The 24,680-nt window shown below is 35.5% G+C and overlaps 1 protein-coding gene across 11 annotated transcripts in view; it reads right to left on the reverse strand.

The window, feature by feature from the left end:
- The window catches only part of LOC127854932 (band 4.1-like protein 5), a 49,729-nt gene that overhangs the window by 13,283 nt on the left and 11,766 nt on the right, over nucleotides 1-24,680 (reverse strand). For 7 of the 11 annotated variants that reach the window (XM_052390049.1, XM_052390047.1, XM_052390041.1 and 4 more), the window contains exons 4-18: nucleotides 23,092-23,170; nucleotides 20,481-20,578; nucleotides 19,996-20,116; nucleotides 19,569-19,656; nucleotides 18,147-18,235; nucleotides 17,713-17,782; nucleotides 16,605-16,774; nucleotides 15,651-15,821; nucleotides 14,347-14,576; nucleotides 12,946-13,152; nucleotides 11,418-11,499; nucleotides 8,404-8,571; nucleotides 4,767-4,868; nucleotides 4,381-4,474; nucleotides 2,326-2,340 (exon numbers count right to left, since the gene is read on the reverse strand). In XM_052390049.1, the coding sequence (XP_052246009.1) occupies nucleotides 2,326-2,340; nucleotides 4,381-4,474; nucleotides 4,767-4,868; nucleotides 8,404-8,571; nucleotides 11,418-11,499; nucleotides 12,946-13,152; nucleotides 14,347-14,576; nucleotides 15,651-15,821; nucleotides 16,605-16,774; nucleotides 17,713-17,782; nucleotides 18,147-18,235; nucleotides 19,569-19,656; nucleotides 19,996-20,116; nucleotides 20,481-20,578; nucleotides 23,092-23,170 (1,784 nt within the window). The remainder of the gene's footprint in view (nucleotides 1-2,325; nucleotides 2,341-4,380; nucleotides 4,475-4,766; nucleotides 4,869-8,403; nucleotides 8,572-11,417; nucleotides 11,500-12,945; nucleotides 13,153-14,346; nucleotides 14,577-15,650; nucleotides 15,822-16,604; nucleotides 16,775-17,712; nucleotides 17,783-18,146; nucleotides 18,236-19,568; nucleotides 19,657-19,995; nucleotides 20,117-20,480; nucleotides 20,579-23,091; nucleotides 23,171-24,680) is intronic. The other 4 variants (XM_052390051.1, XM_052390048.1, XM_052390040.1 and 1 more) reach the window with 2 other exon arrangements.

A 24,680-nucleotide genomic window follows, 5' to 3' on the forward strand; every position in this document is an offset into this window, starting at 1 on the left:
CAGCAGGTCTGGAATTTTGAAGCATACACAAAAAATATTGGTGTAAAAATTATTATAGACTCTCAGAACATATAATATCCAATTAATAAATGTGAAAAGAATGATATAAATATGCAGTTCGTCTATGTTTTGTGAAAAGATTGAATTTAAATACATGGCACTACATGATGACAAAAATATCTGCGGTATAACTTAACAATACACAAGATTGGCTTGTACAGTCATCAGTCATAAAAAAATGTAGTTTTTAAATATAATTTTGAGACAAAAATTGAGTTTAAAAATAAAGCAAGTTTAAAGGCAAAGCCTCTATAAGACAAATGCTGCTTATGTGTTTGTGAAGTCTAGCTGAGTTGTTATTTAAAAATAAACTCTGTATACAAGGCCAAAAATAATAAAAATATATTTGTCTCCCCTTGCCAACTGACCCACCAGAATTTCCACGACCCAATTTTGTCTTCATTGGAGGTGTAAAATTTTTTTCTGACACGATTGTTAAAGATTGACAAAATGCCAGGTTAACATATATACGATTTCCAGGCGCAAGTATGCTTTACAGTAAAGCAAAATTGTATAAAAAATACAGTAACCAGATAAAATACAGTAACCAAGATGGCCTATCATGCAAGTTGAAGTCGGTGATGGTACACATTTAAGACTTTTTTTGTGGAAATGAAATAATAGTTTTCCAAACTTCTTTTGGTAAAGTTATTTTTTAATAAAATAAATATTCAATTCAACAGCATTCAATATATTATTATAATTTATTTATTAAATGAAACATTAATATAATCATATGCAAATACTCCAACAGTTTGGTCTATAACATTTTTTTATACGCAAGAAATTTGTAATAACTTTATACTGTGTCATCTTAGAACAAATCATACTTGAAATTAGCAGAACTAGTTTCGGGTGATTTAACATCAAAAGAAACGGTCAGATAATCAAATTAATGCATCAATATGTATGTAAAGTCATACAAGAATGGCACTTAAACTTTGCCAGTGCTTGATTTTTTAATTTTTAACAATCCTATAGTTTCAAGAAAATCGGTGTGTCTATGATTTAAGTCTGGCAAGGGAGAAATAGTTTGACATTGGATGATGTTAGGGAGGTTATTTTCAAATTTGAAGTTACTTAAAGGGATCTTTTCACGCTTTGGTAAATTGACAAAATTGAAAAAAGTTGTTTCAGATTCGCAAATTTTCGTTTTAGTTATGATATTTGTGAGGAAACAGTAATACTGAACATTTACCATGCTCTAATATAGCCATTATATGCATCTTGTGACGATTTTAAAACCTAAAAATTATAAAGCGTTGCAACGCAAAACGATTGAATAATTTGGAGAGTTCTGTTTTTGTCGTTAAATTTTGTGAAACTACAAAGATTGCTTATATAAGGTATAAAATACGTGCAGCATGTGTACTCGGCGGAATAGCTCAGTAGGCTAAAGCGTTTTTACTTCAGGACTATGGCAGGACTCCAGGGGTCACTGGTTCGAAACCTGGTCCGGGCAATGTTCTTTTCCTTTTTTAAATTTTATTCTTGATTTTTTACTGGAGCTTTTACGATCCAATGTTTACATTTATCGATATAAAGCATTTAATGAATAAGTTAAAAAATGCCAAAATCTGTGAAAAGGCCCCTTTAATATGTAAAGAACATCAAGAAATATTATAATCAGATATCTAGTTTATTCATGAAAGTATATTTATACATTCATTCTGAAATGTCAGATTTGTCAAGTAATACATTTTACAATCTTGTCCATTCAAAATCTAGTCTGTACTACATGTAAATAGTATGTACGCATGTAATCTTACACATTTACACATTCTTTCACAGTTAGTTCATGTTCGGTGAATCTTCAAGTACAAAATAATGTTGTTGTTTTTACCTACCTACCTACCCAACTACCCAGCCTTATCTTGCATGGGTCCAGAAGGGGAAACACGTATATTTTTTTTAGCCTAGTAAGAATCCAATTTGTATTAATTATTTTGCTAATAAACTTTTTTTATTGGTAATTCAATCAAAAATTTTACTACAAGATTAACAACCACTAACATGAAATTCCATCTACACCAGAAAATGTTATTTTATAAATTGTTAAACAGCTATTCATGCGCTATAACTTGGGCTATACATACAAGGAAGATATTTAAAATTGTCTTCATGTTATTGTCGTTATTATAAGAAATGACAGATAAAATTTGCTATCTTTCTAAAGTAAGAAAAGAAACAGCTGGCTGAAATTTGAGTCTCTGTTATTTCTGAAAACTCAGAAGCACAGAGGCCACTAGGGGAAGATTTTCTTACCCTAAAATGAAACACCTAAAACACAAACAAGGCATGCATTGTGTTAATACAAGAAAAAGGAATCATTCAATAAATATTGATGACTAAGCATACAACTGTAATAAAATTAAATGCAAATTATTGTGTTTTTTTTACTTTTATAGTTGATTGTAAATGATGCTTTCCAATTTATTGTTGTTTTCATTTTCAAAACTAATGCTACAAAAATGTTATTGAAGAAAATCACATCACTAAGTAGATCCTTTTTTACACAAATCTTAGTATTAAAGACAAAACACTCCTACATCGATATATTGAGAAAAAAATAATCATTCAGTAAGACACTTTAAAGGAACTTAAGTTAATATGGATGTATGTCACTTAACAAAACTTGGATGTTTTTATTACAGAAATATACCACCATAACAAATGTTTCATAATGGACATTTGAACCAAGCAGGCAAGCAACTAATGTTGTACTTTGTATTTGTACTTCTATTCATGCAGGACTACATTACATCCATCACATTACAAAACACACTGATGAACAAAATGATGCATAAATGAAAAATTGACCACCATAACATTCCTCATGCTTCAATACCCAGTAATTTATTTACATGTTTAACCCTTTACCACTTAGATACCTATTTTGTCACATTTGTAGCCCCTTAGACAGTTACATTTAATGTGTACCCTTCTTACTTAATTAAAGTTTTAAAGGCTTCATTCAACCGTTAGATACTGATGTGCAGCAAACAGCATAAAACCTGAACAGACTGCGAGTTACTGGCAGACTGTTCTGGTTTTATGCTGGTTGCAAAAGCCATTTTCACTTCCTTTCTTATGGGGGAAATCATTAAATGGGCTCACCTTTACATACATGTATAAGGTAATCAATTTGTGAATGAAAAAGACATTTCTTAGACAAAAAATCCATCTGGCAACAGAGATGAGCAAAGGTTTGCAGTGAAACGATTTTGCTAAAAATCTATAAATTGCTTAAAAAAGACTATAAAGCATTCCAGAAGAAATTCATGAGAATAAACCAGACCGAGAATTCACATTGACCACTAAATTATAATTAAACCTTTCATACACCTTCATGAATATTTTCAATTTTGTGTCACGGATATTGGTGCCCACTTGTGTCATATAACTTTGTATATGTCATATTAAAAGTAAAAAATAATTGCAAATTAAAAAGGAAATACTAGTAACACAATGTATTATGCCAATATTTGACATTTCATTTACAATTGTGACCTTGACTTTACAGATCAGGACACATGCATTGTGTTTGACACACTGACCTTGACCTTTCAGATAAGGACACATGTATTGAGTTTGACACACGGCCTTGACCTTTCATATCCGGACACATGTACCGTGTTTGACACACTGACCTTGACCTTTCAAATCAGGACAATGTACTGTGTTTGACACACTGACCTTGACCTTTCATATCAGGACAAATGTATTGTGTTTAACACACGGCCGTGACCTTTTATATCAGGACACATGTACTGTGTTTGACACACTGACCTTGACCTTCAAATCAGGACACAAGTACTTCTACACTTGCATGATACACAAAATGCTACAGCTTGAATACACTCTATTATGCCCTGATTTTACCTGATTTTGACCTCTGCGTGACCTTAGAGCTGGAGACAAAAATGTTGAAAGCAGCATGCTGTCTGCACATGGTGATCATTAGTGGAAAATAAGTAAGTAATAAGGTGAAATACAAATTTTGACATAAATATGAATGTTAAGAACCAGAAGGGCAAAAGGGAGGGACACAAGAAATCTTTCATGTTTCCCAAAATATGGCAGCACCAAAATAGCTACTTGATTTTAATGCCACGGACGTTATACTGTGGGCATGTATTTCAGGGTCATGCAAACCCAAGTCATTCCCTGTACCAGAAATATTTAATGTTTCCCAAAATGTGGGAGCACAATCAAATAGATACAATATTTACACTACAGACAGTGTGCTGCAGGCATGTATTTCAGCATCATGCAAACCCCTGTCATTCCCTGTACCAGACCTTGCAGTAGGCCCCATACCTGTGTAACAGAGGATTTCGTTGCCCCTGGTGATGAGATGAACACTTCATTATGGCTGCTCGAACTGACCCTGCGTCGCTCTATACTCTCATATCTGAAACGCATCAATTCCTTATGGACGGAAAATGTTCACCCAAAACAAAATAACCATACTTTTATTACAAGTAAACACTTAATAGCATACCAAAATGTTGTTTATTTTCCATGTGAACATTTCTACATGAAGCAAGAATATCTGTGTTTTATGTACTTGATAATTTGCCTAGCCAGATCTTAATTTTAAACTGCTAGCTGTTTTGGTCTTATGCTGGTTGATTATCACCATTTTCAGTTTGCTTCTGAGTGGGAAAGAGTTGAAGGAGATTTAGTTGACTTCTGTATCCTACCCATTCTGTATGCCCCTGGAGTGTGTGGACCCATGACTGCTGCTTGATGACATCCTCTTGGGGCCTCGGACCAGGGGCAGAGTATCACTGTTCACATGGCCACTGAAACCATGGCAGCCAACAGTGAACAAGAGTGCTTTCTAACACAGATAAGTTCTCTTCTTAGTTAAGGCATTGAGAAATATAGAGATACATTGTAATTACTACAGATAAATTGTATTTATGTTTAACAACAGTGGTTAAGAATTGATAAAAACTATTTAAAAATGCTGATTTTCAAGAAGAGTTGAAAGGGCCTAAGGTGCTTACCCGAGACCCAAACAAACCAAACTATGCTCAGCCGGAAGTGTTCACAATGTTTCACTGCTTCAATTTAGATTTATAAGAAAAATTACCTCACCCCATGACAGGTATGGATTTCAACATATCAAATTCCTTTTCTTACTCAGCAAAGATATATTATAATAACACATTTTTTGAATGGTCACTGCAAGTTTTATGAAAAAATAAAAAAATTAAGTTTGAGGAAGTTCTAATGATTTAACTATAGCCATATAAGGAAAACTGCTCTGCACCCTCATGAGAATGTTTTTCAAACCAACAGGAACCCTTCAAAGAAAACTGTACACAGATGAAATTATGTCTGGATATTATTCTAAATATTAAATTACAATATGAAACATTGTTAATTATTAACTATATATTGAAATCTAGCTAAAATATGTATAAAATCCGGTAGGCACACACAACTCACAATGACAAAACACAATGGATACATGTCTAAAGATTGTGAGTAGCCATGACAACAATATACAATGATAATACACACCGGGACCTCTAGTATAGCACACATGTTAGACAGATATGATCATGCATATCCAACACTGACATAAAAAGTCACAAAAAACTGGCTTAAAACTACACTATTACACACTTAAGATATAAAAAAAAAAACTTATAAGCCCATACTGGCGTTTAAAAGGCCTAATAATATAGGAAACTTCATTACACGTGCTCAGTTTACGAACAGTTTGAACAGTTCACGTGCGTCCAGTGCCTGTGGAAGAACACGTTGCTCCCATTGTAAATCCATACACGTTGGAGAAAAATTTAAAAGTACAGTAACAGGCGAGCAATTTAATTTACAGAAGAATATGAATTGTGCATCTAAAGATGTAATATACCTCATTACATGTAAACAGTGTAAGAAACAGTACGTTGGACAAACCATGCAACCGGTGTCAAAAAGAATGAACAGTCATCGATTTGACATAAGAAACTTTTCTAACCCTGAATTTTCAACTTTGGTCGCATCACATTTTAATGAAGATCACCACAGCGCAAATGACTTTTCCTTTATGCCAATTGATGTTGTTAATAACAACATAGATCGTCTATGTAAAGAAACTTACTATATACATAGACTTAAAACATTACACCCTAATGGTATGAATAACAAAGTTCTTTTTAACATAAAAGACTAGCTCTTCAATTTAATTAAGCTTACTTTTGTTTTTTCCTATTAGTATTTTTATATATAATTTTATAGGAAATTGTGTATTCTTGAATCCGAAAGTTAAGCTTAATTTAATTAACGTTCATTTTATTGACGTACATTTTCCCGCATTTTAATGTACGTTATGTCAATGACGTAACATCCGCTTTCTGTTATTATTTGTATTATCCTGATGAAGGCGTAAGCCGAAACGTTGATAAAAAAGAAAAGAAAAAAATGTGTTTTTGTTGGATTTATCATACTACACTTAAGATATAAATAACACATGTTTAGAAATGAAAGTCAACTACCAGTTTATTTATCTGCAATACTTTATTGAACTTTAAATCTAAAACAAAGTCACTATAACAGAATCATTAAATATGTTAGACATCAAATCTTGGTTTCCTTTTAAAAGAAATAGAGATGATCCTTTTACAATACACCTCTTATATGAACTACTATTTATTCTTATTTTTCAGTCTATACTATCCTTGGAAATTAAAATCATTAGCAAAGCAAATGCAAAATAAAATGATTAAATAATGTTTTTAAATATAATGGAGAAATGTTGGCTAGCTGGGATATGGTGAATACATACACACTCATATAAGCATATATAATGAATGCAGATGTGGCTTGCATAGAATGTGGGATTTTGAAGGAACCTGTTCACAGACTTTTAGGAATTTAAAAAGAGCAAATAAATTAGGCTTAAAGCGTTTTTTTAAGTGTCGTCTATGACTAGCATAGATTAGTTTTCACAGACTAATCAGGGATAACACGTTCCCCTTGTATGGAATTTTTCGTTTAAAGACAGCCTCCTCTTCTGTGCAGCCTCAGCAGGCTTTTGTGGGACATAGTTTACACACATCCAATAAGCCCGACTTTCCCCAAAAGAAGGTAAAAAATATTGTATTTAATGTCTTAAAGTACTCAAGCTTGATGTCGAAACCAGGTCCACTGTATCAAAAGGCCTATGCCTTAAGGGCTCTGACATTCTGACTGGTTGAAGGTATTACTTAATATATGAAATCCACCTTCTGTCAACATTGGTAATAAAAACAAAAGAAATACTCAATATCATTTTAACTATTTTGCTTTATTTTATTTTCAGTTTCAATTGATAATTACTGAAACAAGAGGGCCTGAAAGGCCCAAAGTCGCTCACCTGAGATAACAAGATATTATTGGGACATATCTTCTGACCAAGTCTCACGAAGATCAGAAAATAAATGTGGCCTCTAGAGTTTTAACAAGGTTTTACTATAGCCATATAAGGAAAAATGCCCCGCCCCCTGGCAGCCATGTTTTTCAACCAACCGGCATCATTTTTGAACTCATCCAAGATATTATCGGGATGAATCTTCTAACCAAGCTTCATGAAGATCGGACAATAAATGTGGCCTCTAGAGTGTTAACAAGATTTTACTATAGCCATATAAGGAAAAATGCCCCACCCCTTGGCAGCCATGTTTTTCAAGAAAACGTAACCATTATCGAACTCATCCAAGAAATCATTGAAACCAATCTTCTGACCAAATTTCATGAAGATTGGACAATAAATGTGGCTTCTAGAGAGTGAACAAGGCAAATGTTGATGTCGCAAAACGGACAACGCACGACGGACAAAAGGCGATCACAAAAGCTCACCATGAGCACGTTGGGCTCAGGTGAGCTAAAACCAAGCACCACATAAAGAGTGCCAACGCTCGGCTGCAGGTGCAGTTTTGAATAAAAGAAAGATTGTCAGATTTTTAAATATTTTTTTTAGAGGTCACAGTGACCTTGACCTTTGACCTAGTGACCCCAAAAATGGGTGTGGCATGTAGAACTCATCAAGGTGCACCTACATATGAAGTTTCAAAATTGTAAGTGGAAGCACTTTGATTTTAGAGACAAATGTCAAGGTTTAGCATGACGCGAACGGCGGACGACGAGTTTGATATGACAATACCTAGGGTTTTCTCTGAAAACAGCCATGCTTAAAAATTAGAATTTATAGTACATTGTATATGTTCATGCCCATACTGTTATTTGGCTCCTTTATACATTTGTATGATTTAAAAAAATAAATTATCAGTGACAAGATGTCAAAATGTGTCAGTCTGTGATCAGGACCCTTTCAAAAGTACAAAATACCTATCAGCTTCGTCATCATCATCGACTTTACTTTCGCCCACAAATTCGTTCACATTTTTCACTTTGGGTGGCAGGGCGGGGGCGATGTCATCGACACACGTTTCCTTGGCAGGGCTGTTGTTGTTGGCAGGGGGCTCGTCAGGTTCAGAGGTGACAGTGCTAGAAACGCTGCAAGCAGTGTGGGCAAGAGCTCAAGCCTCGGGTGAAGCAGAATGAAAACTAACTTTGAACCAACAAGCAAATTCGTTGAATTGATTTCCCCCGTCGTGCTTCTGGACACAAAAGTGTTATATTTGACACTCAAAAAAGAATTTTTTCAAGATACAAAGGGCCATAACTCCTTTATTATCCAATGGTGTACAATGCCATTTGGCGTGCATCATCCTCTTATACATATATATATACTCATACCAAGTTTCAATGAAATCCGCCAAAGCACTTCCAAGATATGGCTCCGGACACAAAAGAGCATTTTTCCAAGATTCAAAGGGCCATTACTCTATTATTAACAGATGGTGTACAATGCCATTAGGCGTGCATCATCCTCTCATCCATATATATACTCATACCAAGTTTCATTGAAATCCGCCAAAGCACTTCCAAGATATGGCTCCGGACACACGAAAGGACGGACGGAAAGACGGGCAGAAAGATGAACGGACGGACACCGCAAAATCAATATCCCTCCGCCTATGGCGAGGGATAATAAAACTCATGATGAGGAATCAGGGTTAAAGTGATGTATGTTTTCAACCTTTCTGAATCCGATACAAGCGTTTGGCAATAAACCAACAATAGGGAAAAACTAAGAGTGGATGGCAAAAAGATAAGTGAATGACAACAATCATTTGATGAGAATCAAGCTTTTGCTGAGAAAAACTTATACAGTCTTTTTCTTTTCTTTTTCTTGGTGTTTAGGGAAAAGTACCTGTACTGGTCCTACTTAGAAAAAAATTGCATGTAAAATCCTGCAATGAGAAAAATTGCATCATTAAGTCCAAAAATTGCATCATTAAGTCCGAATATCAGAAAAATTGCATCATTAAGTCCGAAAATCAGGAAAAATTGCATCATTAAGTCCGAAAATCAGGAAAATTGCATCATTAAGTCTGAAAATCAGGAAATTTGGATATTCTTAATTTTTATAGTGTAAATTTTGGGTACTTAATTTCGCCTATCTATTGAAATTATTTCAAACAGACCATTTTGTACTTAAGTTGGTATAAATTAAAAAGAACACAATCTAACTAAGAACGTTCATAGTAGGTTGTGCTTTATACTTAAACAGAATATAATCATAAAACAAATATTATAACACTATAACTGCGAAAGTTATGACTGTTGTACATTGTTAATTACGATTGTAGAGCTGTTTGAAGGTCAGCTGATCCGTAAAATACTATCTCTAAGAGCTCTAAGTTTCATTCCTTCTAAAATATTCATGATCTGTGATTTCTGTTGTTAGCATTTTTTTTTAAAGACAATGACTCAGAAAACTCAATTTTTCTGAATGCACTCAGAAATTAAAAGAATTTTCACTATTGGGAAATAGCTGTTTACAGGTTCTTAATTAAGAAGAAAAAAATAGCTCAGATGCAATTAAGATATCTTTCAGGGGACCAGATAGTTTGAAAATTCAGAAGGATTACCTGGAGTGCTAAATCATTCTTGCTGTAGAATGTTTATTCACACCAGTAAAATTCTGTGTATGATGGAACTTGTACAAGTCTAATTAGCAAAAGCCTGATTTCATGTTTATCTGCACAATGTTTTGTATAGACTGCAAAAAAATGCCATGCCTATTCTATAATTCATATTATTTCATCATTGATTTGTCCTTCAATTTGTGAATACAATAGGAGTGCTTCACTATTAAGCTACATAACTATTTTAAGCACTACAAATTGCTTTAAACAACATTAAACTGATCCAATACATCATTTCTAATATAAAAGCTATTTAATTCTAACAAAAAGATTGAGTGCAATTACAGTATTTTTATGTTCGTTAATTTAAATATAGTGTCTCTATAACATCTTAATTGATTTCTGTAAAACATATAGGTTTTTAATACTAAGCAGCTTTAAATGCATATTGCATCACACGAAAGTTGACGAAGTGCACATTCAAGAATGTCAATTTCTATTACACAGAAAAAATACCCGTCTCGGCATGGTTGTCGCCATCTTGTTTATCACATGATTACCTGTTCTGTTTCACTTATTGAAATGGTTGTAATGGATATAGAAAACACTGTCTGGAATACCACACACATGCTTTCTAACGCATATTAAATAATATCAAGCCTTTTTTCATTGAACTGACTATTATGTTTTAGCATTCCCAATCTCTCTTGTCTATTCTATTTAAATTTACATACCATAACATTGTGCAAATAAAATATAAAAGGGATTTAAGACAAACAAGGAAAAATGAACTATATCAAATAGATTGATCACAACAAGAGCTAAAGAAAAACATTAATTTCCATCTGATAGGTGTCACACTCAAATCATGCTGTTACTAAACAAACTAGCATGCATGCATGTAACTTCAAGAGACTAACTTTGCCTTATAATACACTGTACAAATAACATAATACATTATAGTCAGTAAAACATATTAATCTGATCTTCATTTAGTTTTGCTGAAAAGAGTAAGACAGTCAAGGACTATTTTACAATGCAACCCTTCCATTATGCTCTAAATCTTACAGTGGTAAATTTTCATGTGTTGTACAAGTCAGCGTAAACCATATCTTATTCTTAGTAAGTTCATGTTTTAAACATGAGTATTGCTTTTTTAAATAATTCCTACATGACCGATAAACCATATGGAATGTCAATCACAACATGATAATGATGAATATTAGCAATAAGAACAAAAGCACAAAAACTCTGGTATCCACTGACTATGGCGCTACTAGACAAGGGAGGTAAGTGATGATAACATCAAGGGACACTACTGGGTAGTACACACAAGATACACACAGGAAGGTGGGGTGGGACACTCACCTAGTGGTGTCTGAGATTTCTGTTTCCTTGGTAACCACCTTGTCTGGCAAGTCCACCATGAGAGCACCATCTACCGGAGAACCTTCAGACACAGAAACAAGTGGCAAGTGAAGAGCTATTGTATCTCATATACATTGAGTGCATGACTTGAGTATTTTATATAGAAATAATAAGCAGAGACACAGAGAATATATATATTGTTATGCTAGAAACATGATATCAGACAAGTCTGATATGGCCCAGGAAAAGGAAAGGCTTTTCCTCCAGATAAGAGAATTTTCATGTAAAGATTTGACAAAGTCTCATTTGATTTCTTTTATTTCAACTTTCACCTTAAATTATGACCTTCATTTACAACATGGCGACTTCATTATTGTATCCACCACTAAGTATGCTTGCAACTAATTAAAACTATTTCAAAATGTTTCATTTGATCGAAACTTGATTTCGACTTGTAACCTTGATTTGAGATGTTTATCTAAGAACATATGACCCGATTCTTATGTGTGATACTCAGTTTCATCATGCTGATCACTTTTGCCAGGTCATCTGAAAATTCAATCATGCTGGACAAAGTTATGCTCTAAACAAAGTGTCAAGAACGAATATCCTTAATGGACTTTGAATTGCAACCTTGACTTTCGAACAAAATCCTGGTTGTTGTACGCATAACTCTGTTCCACCAGGCTGACCCAATAAGACAAGTTTACAAAAATCCATCCATGCTGTTGAAAAATAACTTAATTTGACCTTTAATCTTCAATTGTGAGGCATGATACTCTGTCCAGGGTTGTGATTGAGGTGAAGTCTGAGGGGAGGAGAATTCTGTAGACTGATTTTGACTACCCGAATCCCGTGCATAATGCAATGACAAACTTTAAAACAGACATTTAAATAAACACCATCTTAAATTTATCAACAATATTTTTTTATGAACATCTTTTTAAAATCACTTAATGCAAAGTCACAAGTATTAATTGTGATCAAAATCAATGAGTGTTGCCATACCTTTGAACGATGACGGCAATCTTTTGTTTGAGCTTAATGCCTTTACATTCTATATAAGGTCAACAATGTTACAGTGTCCAACTAACGACAATTTACCACAGTTAACATAGTTCAAAATTTTTCCACATGAATAGAACATGACTTCAGCCTTATCAAGACAGTCAATCTTCAATATCCATTCAGAAAGTGGTATCGCTTTCTGATTTATCTCAACTGTTGTTTCTTCCCTTTCCCATTTAAATTTGTTTTTCAATAACTGTCAAATCTCCGAGATTTTGTGAGATTCGTTCGTTTTTTGCAGGCCGTGGATTTTTCGGGCCGCTAATGAAATACACACGCGGATTTGGTCGTACTTTCACATATTCTTTTCGAATGTATGCGAATCGGGGAAATGACCCCGGACAAGCCGATCAGCAGAAATCCGCGGATCCGCCCAATCTGTTTGATCATGCTTTACCAAGAAAATCCACCCATACCAGTCAAAGTTGTGCCCCAGACAAACCCATGCACGTTCACATACCTGCCCGAACTTTCTTCATCTCTTCATCATGTTTTGCCTTCAGAATATTGCACTTCAATTGATCAGACGGGATTGTGCCCCCACCAGCTGAGAACTTCACCTGGTTGTTCTTATACGTGTTCACGTCTTTCACCGCGGGTTTTGGGGCCACAACTGGTCCTGGACTGTCCAGTCCCTTGAGTCTGGCCTGAGCTGCTTCAGAGGCGTCTGGAAATATCAAAATAGACTGTAATCTGTTGACATTCACATTGAAATGACAACTATGGGAAAGCAAGGCAACCCAACAAAATTAACAATTTTATACACTTTAGTGTGTGCATTTCTAAATTAATGAGGTCCCTATGGCTGCAATATAAGAGGACCATTTTTATATTTCTGCTTTTCCTCATATTCTAAATATTAAACCAGTCTATATCATCAAGACCATTTGAATGGACTTGCTGAACAGTTTTGCAATCATCTTGCTAATAAAATACTTCCCATTGAACTAAAATAAACAAGACTATTGTCAAGCAAAATAAGTCCCCTACCGGCTCCACCATTGTCAGAATTGTTTTTTTTATTTTTATTTTTTATTATATTTGTTGCCATAGCAACCAGAATTTTTGACGTAGGAACAAAATGAAATGACGTGTATAATGTCCTTATTGCCATCTATCCATGTTTCAAGTTTCATGAAAAAATATTAAGAACTTTTAAAGTTATCGCAGGATCCAGAAAAGTGTGACAGACTGACTGACGGACACACAGAGCGAAAACTATAAGTCCCCTCCGGTGAAACCGGTAGGGGACTAACAAACAATTAATCCCCAAAATAGGCAAGGAGTTAAATTTTTAATACAAAGAGAAGTAACTTCTTCAATTCTTTAACCATTTCCTGCTCAAAACCAAAGCGGCAATGGCTATATGCAAACAACATAAAACCAGAACAGCCTGCGAGTAACTTGATGTTTGCTGCTTATCAGTATCTTAGGGTTGGAAATGAAGCCTTTAAAACTCTAATAGGACGCTGTGGCATAGTGGATTTGGTGTCCACCTAGCTACCTGGAGGTCATAGGTTTGTTACCCATTGTGTTAGCATTCTTTAGATCTCCCCCATAGACACCAAGTACTGGTTATAGTCCAAGAAAATGGAATCTCGAGTGTTTTAAATAAGCCTTAGGCTTGCAATTCAATATCGAGGTAAAATAAATAAGTTAAAACTAAAACTCTAATCTTGTTAGAAAAGTCTTATATTGAACTTGGTTTTGTGAGGGACTAGAAACGTGTCAAAGAGAATATCTGAGAAGTAAAGGGTTAAATAATTTATGAAGGTAGTAATGTTCAATTTCTAATGCAAACAGAAGTAATTCCTACAATACAATACAAGGAAGTAATAAACATGGAAGAGTTGTCCCTCACCTTTTAGAGTGATCTCCCCTGGAGCTGTGCTGCCTGGCGAAGGGGTCTCCACTGGAGACTTGGAACTCTTGCGACCGTTCCTTGTCAGAGTCCCACCACCCTCGGCTCCCGATGCTGCCCCTCCGTTCAAGGGAAGGGAACCGGCTACCGGGCGTGCAGGGGAGGCTACTGGGGAGGCAGACGATGTGGAGGGCGTCGGCTCCACACCGATAGCAGTCTCCATCTTCTTACTAGAAATTCATAGTTAAATAAGAATGGTTAAGGTCTTGACCTTGAAAGACGCCTTCAAACTTTAAATGGAATTCAAACCTTGGAACTTTTGTTTTCTGATTCATCATGATTTCACTGTAAAATAACAATGAATTATCCACATTGCAGACAGATAGACAGACTAATGAATCATCAGAATGGTTGAAAGGATTGAACAACAAACCAACAGCAAACATACACCCTAATGTGTACACCAAGTTTTAGGATTATATATTATATGCATTTAAAGTTTTTAGAATAAAAAGTTTTTGTGATGTATTAAGTAAAAGTTTGCTGACATTTAAACATCTAGTAAAGACATAAAGCGTCATTCATAATCCTTACATTTTATCTGAGTATCTTGAGAACTTTTTGAGAACTTACAGGATGCAAATTTGATGGTGGAGGTGGAAGTCAGACGTATGATAAACTTTAAAGTCTCCTCCTGTAAGCGGTACTGAAGGATGCTCCCCAATACTGCACTTTTTCAACTTTGGTATTAATGCAAAGAAGTGGAACAAGAAAAAGTGCCAATCACTCTTTGAAGATCATTTTAGCAACCATGTCAATCACAGGTACTTGAAAAAATTGTGTTTGGTCCTTATATATATAATGAAAGAAAAGGTATCAAACGATGATTTCACAGGTGTATTGAGTAACACTATGCAACAGCATAAAAGACCAAACAATACACACATTTGTCGCTGTGGTTGCCAGCAGGAAGCATCCATCTATGATCAAACACCGTTTATTTGATGAAAAAAAAAGTATGTCCAAAACAGCTAAAAGTTTCACAAAATTGATGTGTAATTCTAAGAGACCAAATGTCAGTTATGATGGAAGGCACTTTTTGGTAGATTTTTCACAGTTGGCTAATGTACCTATTCAATTTGATTTTAGAAGCCCCTGTGAACTTTGACCTTAACATTTATAGCCATCTTTATTTTATTTTAATTCACGTACTGTTTTTAAATTTCTTAAAGAAACTTGAAGCAAGGGGACAATTTTTATGTTGAATATTTAACTCATAACTGACCAAAATATTGTAATCTTACGCATTTCGTTCCTGCTCCCTTTTCCTTCGTTCTTCCTGCCTCTTCGCAGCTTCTTCTCGTTCTTTCTTCTCGAAAGTGGGTCGCCTTGAGTAGCGCTTGCTTGCTGTGCGCTCAAACTTCACGCTTCGCCGAGCACGATTCTGAAACGCTGTCTGGTACTCTGTCCTTCCACTGTGACAATGTAACAATTTGATTGAGAAACATTCTGAGAAAACTGGGCTTAATGCATGTGTGTTCGTAAAGGGTTGTCATAGATTAGCCTGTGCAGTCTGCTCCTGCTAATCAAACGATACTTTCCCCTAAGACTGAATTTTCGTTTAAAAGAGACTTAAGTTCAATAATAGCTGAAAGTGTCATCCCTTTATGCACAAGATTAAAGCCCAGTTTTCCAGAACAATTTTCATTTGATTGATGGCATTATGAACAGTTCCCAACTACTAGGGGTGCTTTGGGGCCATAAAACACACGTTGTATAAACAATAACAGGTATTGTGATGAGTTTAATAGTGCTCAGGGAATTTTGATACATGTTTTTTTACCTTTGACCTTGAAAGATGACCTTGACCTTTCACCACTCAAAATGTGCAGCTCCATGAGATACACATGCATGCCAAATATCAAGTTGCTATGTGAAGGGACCTAAAACTTATGAGCATTTTTTTACTAAACCTAAACGCGAAATCTAAACACAAAGTGTCACGAAAAGACGGACGGATGGTCTGATCACTATATGCCCTCCTTCAGGGGCATAAAAATACGGTATGCACCGAAAACTAGATGATGATTGCTATTTTTTTTAATTGACATCAACATGTGAACAAAATGTCACAATGGTTGGGTGAATATGGCGTCTGTCTAGCCACTGAAGGGTCTTAACTTGAATATCCACTTGGGAAGGGTTTTCAGGATCTTTCACAGACATGAAGTTTTTCTACAAAAACTTGATAGTGGTACCTGTATCGGAACCTGGAGCCCATACGTATGAAGTTCTGTCTCTGGTTCTTGTCCTTAACTGGGCCCTTGAGACGGAAGAAAGCATGGTATTCCACGGCACACTTCCACAGGTGCTTGCACGCTCTGTCAGTAGGCAACCGGAACACAAACGTATGCTCCTGTTCACGACCCTAGATTTTAAACAAATGAACTTGACTTAATTATCTTTAAAACAACTATAAGCATCACTGAATATGGTAAATTCTGCAACATACAGCTTTCACAGATACAGTGACCTTCAATTTCAACTTTGACTACAAACACAGAAGAATGAGTAAAGTATGCAATCACAGTATCAGGTCATAGTGAAACAAGAGATGTGTTTGTCAGAAACACAATGCCCCCTAATGCGCTGCTTTGATTTTTTTTTACCTTTGACCTTGAAGGATGACCTTGGCCTTTCACCACTCAAAATGTGCAGCTCCATGAGATACACATGCATGCCAAATATCAAGTTGCTACGCTCAATATTGCAAAAGTAATAAAGAGGTTAAAGTTTTGGATTTTTTTTTTACCTTTGACCTTGAAGGATGACCTTGAACTTTCACCACTCAAAATGTGCAGCTCCATGAGATACACATGCATGCAAAATATCAAGTTGTTATGTTCAATATTGCAAAAGTTATGAAGAAGGTTAAAGTTTTGGGACACACACACACACACACAGACACATACAATGACAGACAGGCCAAAAACAATATACCCCCGATTTTTCGATCCAGGGAGCATACAAACTTCTTAAAGTTAACAAACTTTTTCTGAATAGGTTTATAAGTATATGTTACAAAATGCCAGAAAAGACAACACACCGTATTGCTAACTGTTTATGTTGAAATATTATGAAGCAATACAGACCTTTTTAAAATTGTTGCTTAAAGTAGATTTCTGAGTGGTTAAAGGTAAAGGAACAATTTTAATGTTCAACCTTCAGAGCTATACTGAAGAGCAACAAACAGCATAAAACCTGAACAGACTGCAAGTTACTCGCAGGCTGTTGTGGTTTTATTCGGGTTGCATATTGTCTTTTTCTTTTGCTTCTGAGTGGGAAAGGGTAAGGGAGAGTATTTACCTCATCATCATCTTCAACAACTACAAGAGTGAGTCGCTTCCCTTTGAAATCCAGCCGTGTCATTTTGGGCCTGAAATTTTTCCAAGACAGAACATAGTGAAGAAAAATAGAAGAGGAATGGACTTTATCAAGATACTTTTTAAGCAAATCTGAACTTGTGTCCTAATGATTTTTGGCCTTTAATTTGTCCAAGACAGAAAATAATGAAGACAATTAGAGTTAGAATGTGTGTTATCAATATGTTTTTACCCAAATCTAAATAAGTGCCCGAATGATGATAATTCTTATGCTAAAAGGGACACACCACATAATTTTGTTTTGACCGGAGGCATGAAAACCATTCTTCAAATGTAAAACATTTTTTCATCTGTTGTATGAGGAGCTTTTATTTTAGGACTGTTTCTACGGACGTATTTATTTCAAGGAGAGCTTACCAGAAGAAGAGCCCTATCTTGGTTTCCCCCTCAAACACCAGTATGCCAGTAGGGGTGAGACCCAGGTGGTACTGGTTTCCATCCTTGCCCTTGAAAACAACAACAACTACATATAAGATGGGCTCTGGGAAAACAGGATTTTATGCATACGAAGTGTGGGACAACATTTTCCGCCTAAACAGGATTTTGGCTAGAAAGAGATTTCCTTTAAAAAAAAAATACAATACAAAGTGAAAAGTGTTGTCCATGATTTGCCTGTGCAGATGGCACAGGCTTATCTGCAGGGGTGTCTATTGTCCCAAATTTAACATCCGGAAAATTAGGCCGGGGCACTGGGGACGCAGGTTCCGAACAGAGATAAAGGGCACTGCCCCCATCACCTCGATCCATCACTAATTGTACTATTTTAAAGTCTAGTTTCAATTTCTGGTGAGTACTAGGCGTACTATAAATCAACAAGTCAAACTTAAAATAAATCGGCGAAAAATGCAGTATCCAACAAGAGCTGTCTCCATCGGAAGGCATATGCCCCCGAAAAACGTTTTTTCGAAACCTAACCGTTTGAATGCTAAAAAATGATAACCATTTTCCTGGCAAATACGTAATCAATATATAATTTGGTTCACATATTGCTTTACGATATGCTATTGAACTGCTTTACTTTGCTAATCCATCGCTTAAAATATTTCATGATGGCGGACACGTGCAACATTTCATTTACTTATATAAGATTTTCGGAAAGTAGCGACAATTTTCCGTCAATTACCGTTCATGTCTGTGCCATATGCTAGCCAATCACAAATAAATAAATAAAATATTGGCAAAATCGGTACCGAGAGCAAATTTCAGGAAACACGAAGCTTTAAAAAATATATTTCGTTCTCAATTTATCGTGCTTTCAAACGAAATGCCACCCCCCCCCCCTCGGCAAAATTATCTAATCAGATTTACATTAATCTCAAAATTTACCCAATTTACCCAGAGCAAGGACCATATATATAGCTACATGCTTGAGTCATCAAATGGGAAAATTTCAAAACATTGAAAAATCACAAACATTATCACCGTATCATTTAAATATCACAAATAGTAAATGTATGCTAAGCTTTTCTGTTTTGATAAACCACTAAATATGTGATATTCAAGTCAAATGATTAGATAAAAGTGAATATCAATGTGAATATTACTGACATCAGCTAAAATGTATATTGTGCCTTGCGCTATCCTTTCGCTGACTTTAAATTCACATGCTTATCTTTGTTACAAAATCAGTAAGAATTCTTATCCAATTTCTTAAAGACATCCACAACTGACCATGACTATGCAACCATCATACATGCTGACCTGATTGCACAATCAACCTATTGCTTCCCTGATTGCGCAATCCCTGTGTATACTGACCACGCCCCTACAGGTACATACCATGACATCGTGCATGTCCACCCCGTACATCTCCAGCCACTTGGCCTTTTGTAGGTAGTTCAACTCAGCCTGGGCAGGACTCATACCACTGAAATAGACAGTAAAAAACTTACAAGCTTGATGCCAGAAATATTGAATTAATTAAAATTTGCAGAATACTTTTTTTAGGAACATCTTCCTGCTTTATAGAAGAAACTGCATAGAAATTGGTTTAATAATTCTGTTTTGATCCATCTTCCTGAAATCAATGAGTTACAAAACAAGACTGAAAGCTTCTTTGTTCACCAAATTTATTCATTTGGTGCAATAAATATTGTGTACAGTAAACATCAGAGCAAATGGTTTGTTCGGCCACACAATATACATATAACGTCAGAAATTCTTAATGATTCATGCCCCAAAAGGAAAGCCATCACCAAAATCTGACCTTGTTTCTTTGTATTTCTCAAAGAAGGCAAGTTCCATCTCTTCAGTTTGCTCAGGAATGAAGCGGAACTCCGAGATGTCGCCAACAGTGTGCTGTTCCTCATCATAATCACCGAGCTCGGCTGCAAGAAATATAACAACAGTTCTATAAAAAACTATGCTTAATAAAAGCTCGTGAAGTGTTATCCCAGATTAACCTGTGCAGTTTGCAGGCAAATATATCATGATTAGCCAAACTGACTCATCACTTGGCTTAATGCATGTGCGTTAAGTGTCCTCCCAATTGGGGACAACACTTTTCACTTTATTTGAATTTTTTGTTAAAAGGAAATCTCAACTAAACAAAGATCAACTCTAGGTGGAAAGTGTTGTGCCTAATTAGCCTGTGAGGACTGCTCCGGCTAATCTTGGAAGACTTACTATGAACATGCTACAGAACATTGCATGCTTGATATCAAAGCCAAAAACCATGGACAGGGTACGTACACTGCAGGGCATAGGCAGCCAACTCTATGAGCGTCTCTTCTGGGCACTGAAGCCTTCCACTGAAGATGTCATGCTTCAACTGCAGGAAGAACTGGTATCTAGGAAGACAATACACAAAGAGACTGAGAAATGAGCTAAATACAGCACCGGGGAACATAAATTGGTTGATCATTATTATATGAGTCTTGTAATGGAAAAAACTGTGCTTTATGAATGAATATAAAGTATCATCCTGATTAGACTGTGCAGTCTGCAAAGGCTAATAAGCGATGCACATTTTAGATTTTATGGGATTTTCATTTGAAGGAGGCAGGGTGGCAAAATCTCAAAAATCTATACTTGTCCACGGACAACCATTTAGAAATTTAACTTGCCCGTTGCTGAACTACACTTGTCTGTTGATGTTTATTTAAATTATAAACGCATTTATTGATTAATGTTAAAAAATGTGGAATATATCAAAATGAGTATGATTTGCTTGTTTTGTTTATAATTGTATTTCAATGGTACATTCATTATAGCAGTATATTATAAACAATATAAAGACTTTCTCAAACTTTAAATCTTGCGAAGCTAGTGTTATTAAAACATGTGCTGAACATAAGTACATTGTAATCTTAACAAATTAAACAAGTCCAATATGTGGACCTCATCAGACTGAGGCTCTGCACCGCTACTGGTAGCAATTTGATTATATAAACTGGTAACCATTGAAAATCGGTAAGTCAAGTTTCTTGAAAAGTTCTGGTGCGTTTACTTAGATCATATTTTTTTATCATAATCTTTCTTAGTTTTTTGGGAGGTGGGCTGCTCAAAGCTTCGGGTTTCTGCTCCGTTGTTGAAGATTAAAAAAAAAGTTTCATCTTTACCATTAAAGTCGTCTTAAATAACAAGGTAGACCGTGTTTTGATTATCTTAGATTGATACTTTTTATTTCCGTCTGATTGTAAAAATAAAGAAACCAGTCTGTACACTGTCTAACAGTCGGGCCGAATGTTGAAAATGCGGCATGCTCCCAGTCTCATATAGAATAAGGGAGATCACTGCGCAGGAAAGTGCATGTATTTTAGCTTGATTGCTCCGTAAATAGCACTGACAATGTAATCGCGTGCCAACATCCGGTTTTGTAAAACTTAATTAAGGCTTTAATACAATGTATATTTGTATACCTGGACGTGACTTTTAAAAAACTTGTTGTCCACGGACAACTTAATTGAAAAAAGTCAGTTTCCCAGACAAGCAAATGTACGACTCGGGCAACTCGGACATTTGATTTCGCTACCCCTGGGAGGTCTCTTCAAAACCAAAATGAAGTGTAGGCAAAAGTGACAACTGGTACATAAAATAAATGAATTGGCAATCGAAATCCTTGACAAATCTGATTCAGACAAAACCATGCAATTTCAGTCTTTTCCGAATCTGCATTAAAGAGACAGTTATTTAGAAGACATCAACGACCGGTTGAATGCAATGAAGATAATGCCATAGTAAGAAACATTTAGATGAATATTTCTGGACGTTCAATTTCACTTTTTATTTTATTTTAAACACAGTGACTTGCAAATGATAAGCTGGACCAAAACTTGATTCTTGTTAAAAAAAAAGGCAGAAAATACCTATTTTGCAGTTTAACACTTCAGAAATTCTTATCAAAGAATTTAGCATTACCCTGTCATGAAAATTTTTCCTTCAAAATTTCAAATAACACAAGATGCGTTTGTGAAACACAATGTCCCCCTATATGACGTTTGACCTTGAAGGATGACCTTGACCTTTCACCACTCATAATGTGCAGCTCCATGAGATACACATGCATTTCAAATATAAAATTGCTAGCTTCAATATTGCAGAAGTGACATTACATGAGCAATTTTGACCCATATATTTGACCTTGAAGGATGACCTTGACCTTTCACCACCCAAAATTTGCAGCTCAATGAGATACACATGCATGCCAAATATCAAGTTGCTATCTTCAATATTGCAAAAGTATTCATAAAATAAGCGATTTGGGCCACATATATTTGACCTCTGACCTTGAAGGATGACCTTGACCTTTCACCACTCAAATTGTGCAGCTCCATGAGATACACATGCATGCAAAATATAAAGTTGCTATCTTCAATATTTCAAAAGTATTCTTAAAATAAGCGATTTGGGCCACATATATTTGACCTCTGACCTTGAAGGATGACCTTGACCTTTCACCACTCAAAATGTGCCGCTCCATGACATACACATGCATGCCAAATATCAAGTTGCTATCTTCAATATTGCAAAAGTATTCATAAAATGAGCGATTTTGGCCACATATATTTGACCTCTGACCTTGAAGGATGACCTTGACCTTTAACTTTCACCACTCAAAATGTGCAGCTCCATGAGATACACATGCATGCCAAATATCAAGTTGCTATATTCAATATAGCAAAAGTTATTGCAAAATGCTTAATTGGCGCAAACCAACCAACCAACAGACAGGGCAAAAACAAAATGTCCCCTACTATGTGGGGGACATAAAAATGCTTTCCCTTAGAAGGAGGGCCAAGGGCCCCTATCAGAAAGAGGTGTAATAAAGTCCTGCTAATGTAGAGTCCGGATGCTAGCTAACCTGGTTAGTTCCTCATGAAGATTGTTAGGCTCTGAGGAGTAGAACTTCACTCGAAACCGAAATGTGTACGGCGGACCAACTAGAATACAAAGAAACTTGTGTACAAGGTTTGATGGTTAGGTACCTTGAACAGCATATATAAATGTGTTTCTCTCTGGGGAAACGAGACTAAATGCATGTGTGTAAAGTGTTGTCCCGGATTAGCCTGTACAGTCTGCACAGGCCAATCAGGGAAGTCTTTCTAAAAGTATTCCCACTAGACTGGAATTTTGTAAATTAAACTAACTTTAAATGATAAATTTTATTAAAGCAGAAAGTATTGTCTCTGATTAGCCTGTGTGGACTGCGCAGGCTTGGACGACACTAAGCACATGAAGTAAAGCCCATTTTTCCAGAGCAAGGCTTACATCAAATACCTAAATTCATTTCATATTCACAATGTATAATATATGTATCATATAAAACATTTTGACATGGTTGGTCCAGTGGTATACACATAAATAAATCTATATACAACCTTTGATTTATAAGAAGTGCATACATGTAGATAGTATCACAGTGCAGTATTTTCTTATTTGGATGGTGGGGGGTCCCCCTCAAATTCCCAATGAAAGGTTAAAAAAAATAAAATAAATAAAATGCGACATTAAGTTAATATATCTACTCAGCTGTATTAATTTAACCTTATTTAATTTAATACTGAAAACAATTTTATTCTAAATTTTAAATTATTTGTGAGCAAACCACCACAACTCCAATATCTTAATTTAAGTCGAATTCCCCAATCGGAAGAGCCCAAATGGTGAGAAAAAAACACTGCAGTATCTTAAAAAGCAAAAGAGATCTCTTTAATTGGTTAAAACAGACTCAGTGCACAGTTTGCTACAGCTCCTCATCAATCACCCATACAGGACAGTCAACTTAACCAGCAGCCATTCCATTCTCAGCATGATACATTCAGATGATACAATGACAGGGTAGGTATGTACTGCACACATATGTAGAGTGTAGTACAGACTACAATATACATTCTGATGTCTGACACCACACTCAGAGCTGATTTCAAGTAAAGGGTCAATTGACCACTGGATTTTAAAATATCCTTATCCTGTAGCTCATTTACAATCAGTATAACAGCCCAACTCTTAATTCTACATGTATGACTTTGTGATTCAAGAGAGACAATAGGGCACATAATGTACATTATTTATAAAGCTGAGATATTTTCCAGAAACATTCCTAAATTCATAAAGAACTTTTTCTGGCACAGATTTATACTTGCGCCCTGCTCTAGGAAAATGGGGCTTAATGCTTGTGCGTAAAGTGTCAACCCAAATTAGCTAGTTCAGTCTGCACAGACTAATGAAGGACGAAACTTTCCGCTGCAATCAAATTTTTTATTTTAAAGAAAGTCTCTCTTTAACAAAAATTCCGGCATAGCAGAAAGTGTCTTTCTTGACTTGAATGTGCAGACTGCACAGGCTTATTTGGGACAACAATCACACAACACTTTACGCACATGCATAAAAGTCTCTATTATGCTAAAAATCAACGAAAATTTTGTTAAGTATTTCGTAAAATAAAGTTAA

This window comes from Dreissena polymorpha, chromosome 13, assembly GCF_020536995.1.
Source record: "Dreissena polymorpha isolate Duluth1 chromosome 13, UMN_Dpol_1.0, whole genome shotgun sequence".
Lineage (NCBI taxonomy): Eukaryota > Metazoa > Mollusca > Bivalvia > Myida > Dreissenidae > Dreissena > Dreissena polymorpha.